Source organism: Vombatus ursinus, unplaced genomic scaffold, assembly GCF_900497805.2.
Source record: "Vombatus ursinus unplaced genomic scaffold, bare-nosed wombat genome assembly UNPS02014774.1, whole genome shotgun sequence".
NCBI lineage: Eukaryota > Metazoa > Chordata > Mammalia > Diprotodontia > Vombatidae > Vombatus > Vombatus ursinus.
The window spans coordinates 574,980-589,337 of record NW_020954552.1 but is presented as its reverse complement, the minus strand read 5'-3'; the positions used below and the strand labels follow the sequence as shown (position 1 = coordinate 589,337).

At 38.5% G+C, this 14,358-nt stretch overlaps 1 protein-coding gene across 3 annotated transcripts in view; it reads right to left on the bottom strand.

Annotated features, from left to right (window-relative positions):
- Positions 1-14,358, bottom strand: part of KIAA0825 (KIAA0825 ortholog) — a 523,337-nt gene that overhangs the window by 291,915 nt on the left and 217,064 nt on the right. For 2 of the 3 annotated variants that reach the window (XM_027864280.1, XM_027864282.1), the window contains one exon: positions 800-988. In XM_027864280.1, coding sequence (XP_027720081.1) covers positions 800-988 — 189 coding nt within the window. The remainder of the gene's footprint in view (positions 1-799; positions 989-14,358) is intronic. The other variant, XM_027864281.1, reaches the window with a different exon arrangement.

The window sequence follows — 14,358 nt, the reverse complement described above, 5'->3', positions numbered from 1 at the left end:
TTTGAGAACCTAGTCCTCTTATAAATGATTAATAGAATGAGACACTTAAGATGAAAACATCGAACTATATCCTTCTCCTTCGGGAATCAGATGTCTTCCTACCTTCCTGGCCCATACCCTCTAAAGCTCCCCCTGCCACCGTGTTAAAGATTTAGGTTTTTAACATAGAATGTGGCATGAACATCATCATTTGAACCTGAAACTGGACTCAGCCATCTGCAGCTGGGATTCAAGAGCTTCCACACATCTTTAACACTCTCCATCTATCTCTCGGTGGAAAAAGCATAGGAAGGGGGAACACAAGCTGTGTCCACCAGAAGAAAAGAAAACACTTTTGCCTCTGGAAACAGATGTAAGATACTCATCGATAAGTGCCAGATAATTTGCATTTGAGCAACGGTCTTGTAACTCATAATACACCCAAGGATTGCCAAGTTTCATTATATATTAATAAGGCCTTCCCTAAACTATTTTAAGAGAAGACAAATAGTAATAAATGAATGCTCAATAGAGAAATGTGGCCCTTTGTAAATATTTTAAAATTTGGGAAGAATATTATGATAAAACATTTTCCTGCAATTTCAGAAGCTATGTCAAATAATTTCTTTTAGTTACTATAACAGATTTGACAGGTGACAAATATTCCTAACAAATACCTTTATATGGATAAAAATGTGCTAAGCTCTTATAAACTAATTCAATAAAATGATATAAATAGAATATTTTAAAATGTCTTCCAAGAGGCCTGTATTAAGAATTTTAAAAATACTTCTTTTTATGACCAATGAATTTTTCTTACCTGGAATGTCATATAAAAAATTCCATAATTGTTCTAGTTCCATATAGTTGACAAAGACCCTTCCAAGTGACTGAGGAGAAAGACTGCAATAGGATAGCAACTTGAAGATTGCTTCTGTCAAACTAGGTTCTGGGTTAGGCATCCTTCCCGCAGGAGGAACTTTTTCTTCACATTTTGATAAGGTACCTTCTGGAAAATAATAATAATATATTAATATATTACCAATGAATATGATATAGTTCTTATCAATGACATTGTACTAGATCATATGAAAATTAATCTGAATTGCATTTGCTTAAAAACATAAAAAGCACAAGAATTGCTCAGACCAATTCTCTACCTGACTCAGTATTAAGTCTCTGACAGATACCAGGGATCTTTTTTTTTTGGGGGGGGGGGGAAGAGAATAGTTTCCATAATGACTCTTTTCAAAAATTATGAATGTTCTCTCTCTCTCTCCCCCTCCCTCCCTTTCTGTTTGTCTCTCTCCCTTTCTGTTTCTCTCCTTCCCTTAATGACTCTTTACAGATTTATCAATATCTATACATTTTGAAGCTATTTATAACTATCTTCAACCATTGTCTCCTGATATAATGAGCTCCTTAAATTTATCATCCATTTCTTTCAGGCTTCATGGGAAATAACCTTTATTCTAGAATTCTAAAATCTGATGTGCATCTTATCAATATCAGTTAAGATTTTTATAAACTTTGATCACATTTTCTGATTGAGTGGGACTACATTTCTCAATCTCTCTACTCGTGGTCTTCCTACATCTTAACGATCATTTTGGTGGATGCCCCCACCACACCACACCCACCTCCTTTATGTGTTTTGAAGTATGGGAACCATAGAACCCAGGTTTAAATTTCATCTCTGCCACTTGCTAACTGTGCTATCCTGGGCAAATCATGTCACCCCATCCCCCAAGTCTCAGTTTCCTCTGTAAAATGAAGGGATTGGATTACATGGCTTCTGGAGTCCCTTTCAAGTCTAAATATATAATTTTATGATCCTATGAACCTACAGGCAGTATTATGGGTGATATATGCTTTTGGACAAGGATAGGGTGATACTGTGTACTTTGTTTTTGATTCTCAGAATTATGTGCCCCTCTCAATCAATCAACAAACCTTTTTTAAGTGCCCTCTATATGCTAGGTGCTAGGAATACAAATAGAAAACTGAGACAGGACTACACCTACCCTCAAGGAGCTTACATCCTATTGGGGAGATGAAATATATTCACAGCTAAAGAAATGCAAGATATATACAAAATACAGATAGTACAGATGGGCAAGTTGGGACAAGAGCTGAACAGGAGGAGGACAGCAGACTGGATTGTCTTGGGAAATTGTATAGTTCCTTTAGTGACACTAAACTTTTCACTGAAATAAAGGCCCATGTTTTTAATATAATATCGTAAGGGTATAGCAATAAGACATAGAATACAGCAGTCTCCAAAAACTAAAAACTTGTATCATGCAGAGGGCAACAGAGAGAAGTACATGGTGGATATAAGCAGGTTTCAACATAAAATCAATGAAGAACTTGAAAGAAGTAAAAGATGTCATCAAGGAAATGTATGATAGAAAGAAGAGAGGGTTGGGTTATTGGGTGAAAGCGAGGGATAACAGGTAGACAGCCAGTGCTCCAGTGGTTATCTCTGGATGTTAGGAGAAAGCATGGAAGACTGACAACACATTACACGAATCTTCTGAAGCAAACTTATGGAAAGCCATGAACAAATATTGTACAAGATCTATGGACAGGTTGAGATTTGTACTGCTGGAGTAAACTCCCAAGACAATGAGATCATAGATCTATTGTCATATGGGAATGAATACAAAATTATTCCCAGGGTGTTGGGCACTTACAAATAGGGGAACTAGGAAAGATTTCTGGAAAGAAGTGGCATTTGAGCTTAGGCTTGAAGAGAGATAGGAGTATGTGGGGGTGAAGAGGGAGGACATCTGAGATTCGGGGTGCAGACTATGTAAAGGCCTGGTGGTGGGAGGGGGAGATGGAACATAGCATGTGGAGAGTAGCCAGTAGACTGCCTTGTCTGGAGTGCAGATTGCATGAATGAGAGTAGCATGTAATCAACCTGGAAAGATAGCCTGAAACCAGATTGTGAAGGGCATTAAATGTCAAAAATAGTCACTGAAATTGAAAAGTGGAATCAGAACTATCCCTGCCCTATTTTAGTCTTCATACATTAACTGGTAATACCTTAATCAATTGCTCATTTATAGGTCTTAGACGAGGTGCTCGAAGGCCTTTAAACTCGAATGAAGTTTGCAAGAATGATGTTTGGATAGGCTGAAGAAGTTTGGCTATGTCCCAAGTATTGTCTACGAAGTATTTCAGAAACTGGAGCAAGCATGGCATTCTGGCTGAACTCTTGAGCAGGAATCTCTTGGGAGGTAAAGGAGATGCTTTAGCCTTAGCCAGGTTTTTCTTCATCCTCTGATTTGACCAGAAGAAGACCGTGCAAGCTTTGAAGGGTGTGGTGGAAGTTGTATCTCCCATCTTCCCTTCAGTATCCAAAACTTATATCTAGATCAGCTATAGGTAGGATCTGCATTGGTTGCCAAGGACAATGGATGTAAATTAACCATGAACCCTATGAATGGGAGAAAAGGACTTCTAGTAACCAGGAATTGATTCACCCCTCTGCCACATGTGCTCACTACACCTGAGCCCACTTTCCCCTGGATTCCATATGTATTTATGAGAAAGTGTATCACAGACTTTGGAAGGGATGTTTTGTACCAACTCTTCTTACTTTACCATGTTGGAAAATACCTCTTTCTAAAAGCTACTCAAGGCTGACTGGTTAAATGAATCTTAAATGATAATCTTGTGGGAGAAGCAAACTTGTGGTGGTTTGAACAGATGATATTAGAGAATCACCCATGTTCCCTCAGGGGTTCCCCTAGAATCCTGAAAAGGGGATATATAGCCAAACTCTGGGGACCCAACTCATGAGTGGCATGGGAGCTAGGATGAGAATTTTCAGAGTTTACATGGGAAGCTATAGAAGCTTCTTGATTATAGTGGAATGACATGGTCAGATTTGTGCTTAGGAATAATGAGGCAGTTATGTGGCACAATGATAGGAAGATGACTTCAAAACATTTTTAAAAATCTTTATTATCATTGTTATTATTATTATGATAAGGATAAAGCAGAAGTCATTTATTTAAAAAAAAGAAGTTATTTATTTTCAATAGCCATTTTCATTAAAGTACTAAAAGCAAACACATAAATGAATGATCTAAGTGAGATTTTAAAAATTCTTCTATTAGTCATGCATATGAAATCATTTTAATAATATGCATGATTTTGAAAAAGATTAACTTCTTGGGATAAATATGAGAAGTTGGTTCTCTTTAAAGCATTTTTAAAAGTTCTAACAATGGAACTTATTTCAGAAAACTGATGGTGAATCATGCCACCGTTGGCAAAAGCATCGCCCTTTGGCTAAAAATTGATGGAATGAAGGCGCAGAATGAAACATGAATTTTCAGACACAGCCAATGTGTGGGATTGTTTTTGCTTGACTATACTTGTAACAAGAAGGGGCTTCCATGGGAAGGGAGAGGTTTAGAGGGTACTGATAGGGATAAGAAAGAAAAGATCATCAACAAAATTATTTTGAAAGCATATCCCCAAAATAGAAATTCAAAAGGACAGACAAATAAGGCAATTGTGTTATTGCCATGTTAATTTTAATATACATTTTAAAAGAAAACTATATACCCTTTTTTGTTGTTTGTATTCTATAATATTAATGTTCATGGATAATTGTTTAATCTAATTCAGTAAATACATATTAAGTGTGTATTATGTGTAAGACACTAAAGTAGGAAATATGGAAAGTGTGAAAAGGCATAAGATATGGTCCCTGCCCCCACGAAGCTTAGCCTCTGGAAGAGGAGCTACAACATATATACAAATAATTGGATGTAACACAGGTATCCTACTCACAAAGCTTCAGGACCAGGAGATAAGGAACATGAGCAATTTAAGAAAGGGGCCAAGCTGAATATGAGGAAGAGTGATTATTGAAATAGTAGCCTTCAGGTGCTGCCTTGTGTTCTTCCTTTCCAATTGTTTGACAGTACCTAAAGATGCAGACCATTTTTGCTCTATAGGGAAAAATCCCCTATCTTCCAATTTGCTAGTGTAAAAGGAGGCATTTAAATGCATGAATTTGTCTAGGTGCATAGATAGGCTGCCTGGATGAAGGGTAAACGTCAGATACAGGCTGCCTGTGAAGCCTGAGTCCTTTCATTGATAGAATCAACTGCAATAGACTAGACACTGACCCTCTGAGAGATTTTTGCTTATGTGATTAAAGCCCTAGAGAGGATGCTTTGCCAGCTCCCTGTGGGAGTGGAAAAGCTTATCTGCAGGGAAGAGCAGCTGAGCTCCTGGGTTTGGGGCTTGTTGAGAGAGACAGAGAGAGAGAAAGAGAGAGAGAGAGAGAGACAGAGAGAGATAGAGAGACAGAGAGAAAGAGAGAGACAGAGAGACAGAGAGAGAGACAGAGACAGAGAAAGATACAGAGAGACAGAGAAAGATACAGAGAGACAGACAGAGAGAGAGTTGGTGTTCAGTTGTTTTTCAGTCATGTCTAGCTCATCATGATCCCATTTTGGTGTTCTCCTGGCAAAGATACTGGAGTGGTTTGCCATTTCCTTCTCCTGTTCACTTTCCAGATGAAGAACTGAGGCAAACAGGGTTAAGTGACTTGCCCGGGGTGTCTGAGGCCAGATTTGAACTCATGAAGATGAGTCTTCCTGACTCCAGGCATGGCACTCTATCCACTGCACCACCTAGCTTCCCTAGAAAGATATAGAGAAGTAAAAAGTGCTACAGCACAGGTACAGATTACTTCCTCTTGGGGCAATCAGAGAAAGTTTCATGAAGGAAGTGGTATTTGAAGTAGCAGGAATCATAAAAGATAAGTTAGGGAGAAAGGACATTTTAGGCACATGGAATCAACAAAGCAAAAGAAGGGCAAACAATCTCATTTAGTTGGAGTTTAGGGCGCATAGACAGCAGTGGGATATAAATTTGGAAAGATAGCTTGAGGTCAAATTTTAGAAGGCCCTAAATGCCCAATGAAGGAGTTTGGACTTCATTCCAAAAATAAGGAGTGATTGAAGACATCTGATGAGGGGAATGACAGAATCAGAATTGAGCTTTAGTTATATTAATCTAGATGGATTTGAGAGGGTCCAGGCTGGAGGCAAATAATACCAATTAGAAGGTGATTACAATAGTCCAGAGGAAAAATAATAAGGGTCTGAACTGGGTCTGTGGAAAAAGAATGAAGATGTGATTTTGGTAGTAGAATTGACAGGATGGAGCAACTGACTGGATGTTGGGAAAGGGAGAGAGGAGTCAAAGACGACATCAGGTTTGGAGCCTAGGTGACAAGTTAACAGTGATGCCACTGACAGATGAAAGCTTAAGACAGACCATTAAGTCGAGTAAAAGCAGTTACAGTGATTAGTTTTCTCGGCAACAGTGGAGTTGCAAGGCTGTGCCTAGTAACAAAGCAGCACTGCCAACTAGTGTCAGCCATGCTGCACTGCTGTCACAAGGTCCTCTGGAAATAACCAGCCTAGAGATCAGAACCAGAAGGTAGTATTTGCCAATTCACAGATTCAAAGTGAATTCAGAGTTAGGCGAAAAAAAAAGCATCTTAATAATCATCAACTTCAATTTCATACGCATTATCCTAATTATATATTCGGTAGCTTCATCGTCTATATCTACTGATCCCATATTGCACTCTTCAATAACCAGGAAATCTATAGTTTCCGATATGGATGCAATACTGTTAAAGCTTGTTTCAGTAAGAAATTTCTTCACTATGGCTTTCCATGGGAAGTGTCTACACTTGCCTGGAGAGTCAAAAGTATTATGAAATTATGAATTCAAAATATGAATACAAACATCACGAATTTAGCTCTATTCCAAGTGATTGCTATGTCCAGGGCCAAACAAGGCTGACTTTGTGCTGCTCAGACAGAAGTCTGATGGTGAGTTTACATCTGACTCCAATTCTTAGATGAAGCAGGTGATTCTCAAAGTGGCATAAAACATTTATAGGTAAAAGTCTAAGTTTAAAAGACCCTAGCTTATCTTTTATATACAATAAAATAAAGACAATTATTCAAACAATCCAAGAAACCCAATATGTCAGTAATTCAAAGAAGACTCAATCTATTAATGTCTCTATAAACATTCATGTTTCATCAAAAATCCAATCCAAAATAATGGCATTTCAGAAAATATTTTTTCCCTTAAATGCCACACTTTAAAAATCAAGGGCAATTCATCCGATCACTTTGTGCCTCAGTTTTTCCATTTGCAAAATACAAAAACAATACCTGCCCTCAACTTATGTCATAGGTATATGAATGATATAAAATATATGACATTGTCCTGAGGTGCTTTAAGAAAAGATATTCTATGATGGCAGGCCACTTGTAATATTCCAATTCAATAAACATCTATTAAATGTTTACTCTATATAAGGCACTGGTTTAGTTGCTGAAAGACACAAAGCTCACATTTAATAATAACTGAAAATTACATAACACTCTAAGTTTTACAAAGCACTTTCCTTACAACTCTGTAAAACCTGCAGTGCCAGTACTGGTATCCTCATTTTGCAGATAAGGAAACTGAGGCTCAAAGGTTACACAAGAAGTTAACTAGAAAGCCCAAGATTTTAACCCAAGTTTCCCAAGTCCAAAATCAGAGCTCTATAATACTCAACCTCCCGAACATTAATAAGGTCTGATTCCTGTCATGAAGGAGCTTACAATCTGGTTGTTGTATATCCTTCTTTTATGAAGAGGACCAATGACATCGCAGGGTGATGTCTTGACTCTCACATGAATTGGAGTTAAGTGTTGCAGAATCCACGGAGTCCTCAGCCTCACTCTCTCTTCCAAGTCATCAAAGTCCAGTGGCAAGACAAAAGTCAAGATGATCGGTGATGGCCCAGGATGCAGTGGATGACCGTGGCATCTTGGATATCTGACCAAGCTCTAAGTGCTCCATAGCACCTGCTTCAGCTGCCATCATGGCCACTGATATGATTGTTCTCATCCACTCAATTCCACCAGGGGAAGTCTTCTCATACTTGAGGTAGACTCCCCCCTAACTCACTGAAAGGTTTGAAGCCCCTTGGTTAACCCTCAACCTTGTTTAGCCCATCTGCCAAGAAGGTTTACTGAGGTGTGGACACTGTGCATGTTACAGCATTTTGGAGCCACACGTGAGAGTTGAGTACAAAGGTGGACAAGCAGTCCTGAAAAGGGCTGAAAAGGCAAGCCCTCACACCAGAGGTGCTAGTCCTCCTTGAACACCTACACACCCATACAACCTGGTAGGGGTGATATGGATATAATGATAATACAATATAAATAATCCACCTTGGGGTAGAGAGATGAATATAATACAAAATAAAATATGCTAAGTATATTTGAGATGTAAAAAAAAAAAGTTCTATGACATCTCCAAGGAAGGAATGCTCATTTCTGTTGAAGGGTACATTAATAAAAATTGTATACAATTATTTTAATGCATGCAGATGCTAAAATTATGATTATCATTAAAGGAACACAAAATTGAACCACACTCAATTTTTCCTATGTGTTCCAGAATGATGATTTTAGGATAGAAGAATTACATGAAAAAATTTAGCCATTACTGACCCAGATTCAATTTTATTCTATAGTATGTAAGTGAAGCAACATGGATAAATACAAAGCTTAATAACATTGCCAATCTGCCACACTAATCCCCTAAAAGCCCTCCAACATTATTATTATAAGGCATTTTCTTTTTTTTTATTTAATATTTGTTTTTCCCCAATTACATGTAAAAACAATTAACATTTGTTTTCAAAACTTTGAGTTCTAAATTCTCTCCCTTCCTTTCTCCCCACCCTCCTCAATGAAAGGCAAGCAATTTGATATAGGTTATACATGTGTAGTCATGCAAAACATATTTCCATATTAGTTAAGTTATGAAAGAAAACATAGGCCAAAAAAACTCAAGAAAAATAAAGTATAAAAAGTATGCTTCAATCTGTATTCAGACATCATCAGTGCTTTTTCAGGGGATCTTTTTTAGGGCATTTTTCATCATAAGTCCTTCAGAGCTGTCTTGGAATATTGCATTGCTGAGAATAGCTAAATCATTCACAGCCAATCGTATTACAATATTGCTGTTACTCTGTACACAGTACATGTCACTTTGCATCAGCTTCTTTCCAGGTTTTTCTGAGTGCATCCCCTCATCATTTCTTACAGCACAATAATATTCCATCACAACCCCATGCTACAATTTGTTCAGCCATTCCCCAACTGATGCTCATTCTCTCAATTTCCAATTCATTAATACCAGAAAAGAGCTGCTATAAATATTTGTGCACATATAGGTCCTTTTCCTTTCTGTTTTTTTTTATCTCTTTGTGGATACAGACCTACTAGTGGTATTGCTAGGTCAAAGGGTATGCATGGATTTACAGCCCTTTGGGCATAGTTCCAAATTGCTCTACAGAATGGATGAATCAGTTCACAACTCCACCAAAATTAATGATACATTAATGCATTGTTTTTTCCCACAACCCCTCCAAGATTTGTCCTTTTCCTTTTTTGTCCTATCTAATCTAATCAACCTAGTCAATCTAATAGGTATGAGGTAGTACCTCAGAATTGTTTTAATTTGCATCTCTCCAATCAATAGTGAGTCAGAGCATTTTCTCATACAGCTATAGATAGTTCTGATTACTACACCTTAAAACTTATCATTTGATCATTTATCATTGGGGAATAGCTCTTATTTTTATAAATTTTACTCAGTTATCTATATGTTTGAGAAATGAGGCCTTTATCAGAGGAACTTGCGTCAAAATTTTTTTCACATTGACTATTGTATTTCCCTCCATCCTATTCTCCCCTCTATTCTATTCTCTCTCTCCTTTCACCCTATCCCTCCTCAAAAGTGTTTTGCTTTTGCCTACCCCCTCCTCCAATCTGACCTCCCTTCTATCACCACCCCCTTCTCTCATCACCTTCTCCTCTTACTTTCCTGTAGGATAAGATAGATTTCTATACCCAATTGAGTGTGTATGTTATTCCCTCTTCGAGCCAATCGTACGTTTCATTCACTCTCTCACCTCCACTATCTTCCCCTTACTGTAAAAGCTTTTTCTTGCCTCTTTTATGTGAGATAATTTGCCCCATTCTATCTTTCCCTTTCTTCCAGTGCATTCTTCTCTCACCCCTTAATTTTATTTTTTAGATATCATCCCTTAATATCCAACTCACACTTGTGCCCTCTGTCTATATAGACTACTGCTAACTGCCCTAATAATGAGAAAGTTTTTATGAGTTACAAATATCATCTTCTCATGTAGGAATGTAAACAATACAACCTTATTAAGCCCCTCATGATTTCTCTTTCCTGTTTACCTTTTTATCCTTCTTTTGAATCTTGTATTTGAAAGTCAAATTTTGTATTCAGTTCTGGTCTTTTCATCAAAAGGCTTTAAAGTCCTCTATCTCATTGGATCTATTTTTTCCCCCAAAGGATTCTATTCAATTTTGCTGGGGAGGTGATTCTTGGTTGTAATCCTAGCTCCTTTTTCCTCTGGAATATGATATTACAAGCCCTCAGATACTTTAATGTAGAAGCTAATAAATCTTGTGTTATCCTGACTGTGGCTCCATGATATTTGAATTTTTCTGGCTGCTTTGCATTATTTCCTCCTTAACTTGGGAGCTCTGAAATTTGGCTATAATATTCCTGGCAGCTTTTATTTTGGGATCTCCAGGAGGTAATCAGTTGGTTCTTTCAATTTCTTTTTTACTGTCTGGTTTTAGAATATCAGGAAAGTTTTCCTTGATAATTTCTTGAAAGATGATGTCTTGGCTCTTTTTTTTGATCGTGGCTTTCAGGTAGCCCAATAATTTTGAAATTATCTCTCTTGGAATCTATTTTCCAGCTCAATTGTTTTTTCCAATGATATATTTCACATTGTCTTCTAATTTTTCATTCTTTTGGTTTTGTTTTATTGTTTCTTGATTTTTCACAAAATCATTAGCTTCCATTTGCTCCATTCTAATTTTTAAGGAATTATTTTCTTCAGTGAGCTTTTGTACCTCCTTTTCCATTTGGCCTATTCTACTTTCTAAGTTTTTTTTTTTTTTCCTTCAGTGAATGTGCCTCTTCTTCCATTTGGCCAATTCTGCTTTTAAGGCATTATTCTCTTCATTTGCTTTTTGGACCTCTTTTACCATTTGGCCTAGTCTGTTTGTTGAGGTGTTTTTTTTCTTCAGTATTTTTTTGTGTCTCCTTTACCAAGCTGTTGACTTGTTTTTTATGATTTTCTTACATTGCTCTCATTTCTCTTCCCAATTTTTGCTCTAACTCTCTTACTTGATTTTCAAAATCCTTTCTGAGCCCTTCCATGGCCTGAGACCAATTCATATTTTTCTTGGAGGCTTTGGATGTGGGAGCTTTGACTTTCTTATCGTCTTCTGAGTGTGTGTTTTGATCGTCCTTGTCACCATAGTAACTTTCCATGGTCGGAATTTTTTTTTCTGTTGTTTGCTCATTTTTCCAGTCTATTTCTTGACTTATAACATGTTAAAGTAGGACTCTGCTTCCAGGGTGGAGGGTGCACTATCCCAAGCTTTAGGTGGTTTTTACAGCTGTTTTCAGACATACTTTCAGGGACCTGTAAATTTTCATTTCTTCCAAAGTGGTATGATTTAAGGAGAGGTGTTTATGCCTCTCCTGGCCTGTGCTCTGGTCTATGAGTGACCATAATCACTCTTTTCTGCCCTGGAACTGCAATGAGGGTCCCTGCTCCCCTGTGTGCTAGTGCTCCTCCTTGCTGTGGGACTGCCATCCAGGACTGCGACACAGATCTGAGTATGGCAAAACAACAGAGTCCTGCCCCCAGTGCCAGCAAAGAGACCTGTCATCTCCTTCTGATCAATAGTTCAATCCCCTTACCATCTGTGGCCAAGAGCCCCGTAAGCAGCCACTGCCACTACTGATTCAGTGGTTCCCAAGGTCTGCTCTGGGTTTGTTGGGGCTCAGTCTGTGCTGGTGCAGCCTGAGCTGGACCATGCTCCACTCTCACTCCAGTGCCACAGACCTTTCCTACCAACCTTCTAAGTTGTCTTTGGCTAGGCAATAATTTCTCCCTGTCCTTTTGTGGTTTCTGCCACTCCAGGAATTGTTTTATGGCATTATTTAAAGTTATTCAGAAGGGTCTGGGGGAGAGCTCAGGGGAGTTGATGCCTCTTCTCCACCATTTTGGCTCTTCCTGCAGGCAGCTGATCTACAAGGCATTATATGGTCCGAGTCTCTAATCTTTACAAATAAAAATGCTGGTTCAACATTTTCACAAATACATGGGAGGGAGACAGTGAATCTCTCAAGTCAATCTGATTCAGGAATGGACAAGTGAATTCTTGGTAGTCAGGAGAGAGTTATAGCTGATCACATGACTCCTGTACTGCTGATCAGGGCTAGGCAGGTTACACCACACCTCCCCCTTACTCCTCACATTCTAAGATATCCTTCTAAGAAGAAAATCTAAGAGATTTATGCCCTTATTGGCTGTGTTCCCTCCATATTTGGGGGCTAGTAAATAGCATCCCCATTCCATTTAATATTGACTAGCATTTAAAAAGGAATATTTACTTCATAAATATAGCAAGAACAAGCATTTTTCCCCAATAGGTCCAGGGCATGCTTTCCCCTCTCCATGGTCATGGCTTCTGTGGGAATAGCCTCAAAACTTAGCTCAGTTCCTATATAGCATCAGCCCAACCAAATTCATGTCTAGATGTAGCATGATTGGCATATATGCTGTGCTGGCTGCAAAATCCAGCCTGCATTTCAACTTGTATATTCCTGTGAACACTTCCAGAGTCAAATGGAGAGGAAAGAGCCTTTCTGAATGCCTCTCAAGCAAATCTCTAGCATCCTCCACTTGGAGAGAGATTGAATTAGCTGAGCAGGCCAATGGGGTCTGTGTAGCCATGGCCAATTTTCCCTCAGTTGCTCCCAAGCCATACTCTGTCTCCTGCACTCCTTTCTTTCTTTCTGGTTCAGAAAGTCCCTTTCTTCCTTCAATATACAGCTCAGCACTATCTTAATGAAACCTTTCCTGACCCACCACCCCCAACGGCGAGTACCTTCCTTCCCAATCTACCTTATATACAGTTATTTTATATATATCTGTATTCATTCACTTTATATTTATGCTGCATATATTTTTATATGTCTGCACCCATTAGAATGTAAGCTCATTGCAAGTAGGAATTGTTTCATTTGTGGTACTTGTACACATGGCCCTTATCATGGTGTCTCACATATAGATTGTTAGGGTGGACAAAACTGAAAAAGGCGCCAAACCCTGATAGGAAAAGTAGCTGCTATGCTCTGGAGACCCAGGGATTGGGGAGCAGCTCCAGAACATATGCTGCATGGAATTCCCTTCTGAAGGGGGCCTTGTAGCTTCTTGTTGGTTACTTTATCTGGTAGGGTAAGTAGCCTTAATTCACACCCCCTGCCCCTTATAGTTGGTTGGAAGAAGCTATAACAAGGACATTCCTATGTGAATTCTACTGCTCCTCCTAATAACTTGAGATAAATAAGGACCAACACCATTTTGGTACCAAAGCTTCCTAACAGTGATATCATCATCACCACTAGCATCATCGTTATGAGTAGCAACACAAGACGAGAGCTCAAACTGAAAGAATGGAAAGAGCCCTGGACCGGCAGTCAGAAGACCTGGATTCAGATCTCAGCTCTGTTGCTTGCTCTTTGTGTGACCAGAGGCGAATCATTTCTCTGGGCTTTGGTTTTCTCATCTGGAAAATGAAGAGGTTAGACTAGGTGACTCGTGATGTGTTTCTTAGTTCTAAATTCTACCATCTTCCAGCCTATGATGCTAGGCTTAAGTACTTTCACAGCCATTATTAATTTGGAATAATCGTGTAATCTACTTTTCTCTAGATTTTTTTTTCATGATCTGTTGTAGGCTCTTGGCATGGGCAGACATGCTAATTTATGAGGCTATGTGGAAAGGTCCAAAATGGAGCTGCAGAGCCTCTCACATATTAAGGCTACTGTTCGCGAGCTAGTCTCCATTTTGCAATACTACATTTTGGCAACAATTTTAATTTTGTTCTGTGTAACACACAAGGTGCCATTGCAAGGGCAATGAGAAAAGAAAAGAATGTCATGGTCCGCACAAATACTGGAGACAGCAAGAGGCCACATGTTAGGCAATTTGGAAACTGGCACAATTTTTTTTTTCTTTGATGCCAAATAAAAGAAACTTTGAAGGCTAATGTGACCTCAGGGACATAGTTACCAGAAAACACTTGAGTTTTTTAAAAGTCAGTGACACCAGATGGTGCATGGGTGCCCTATAAATCCTTAATAAATATTTATGGATGACTAATATTTGTAATTGATATTTAAAATTATATATTG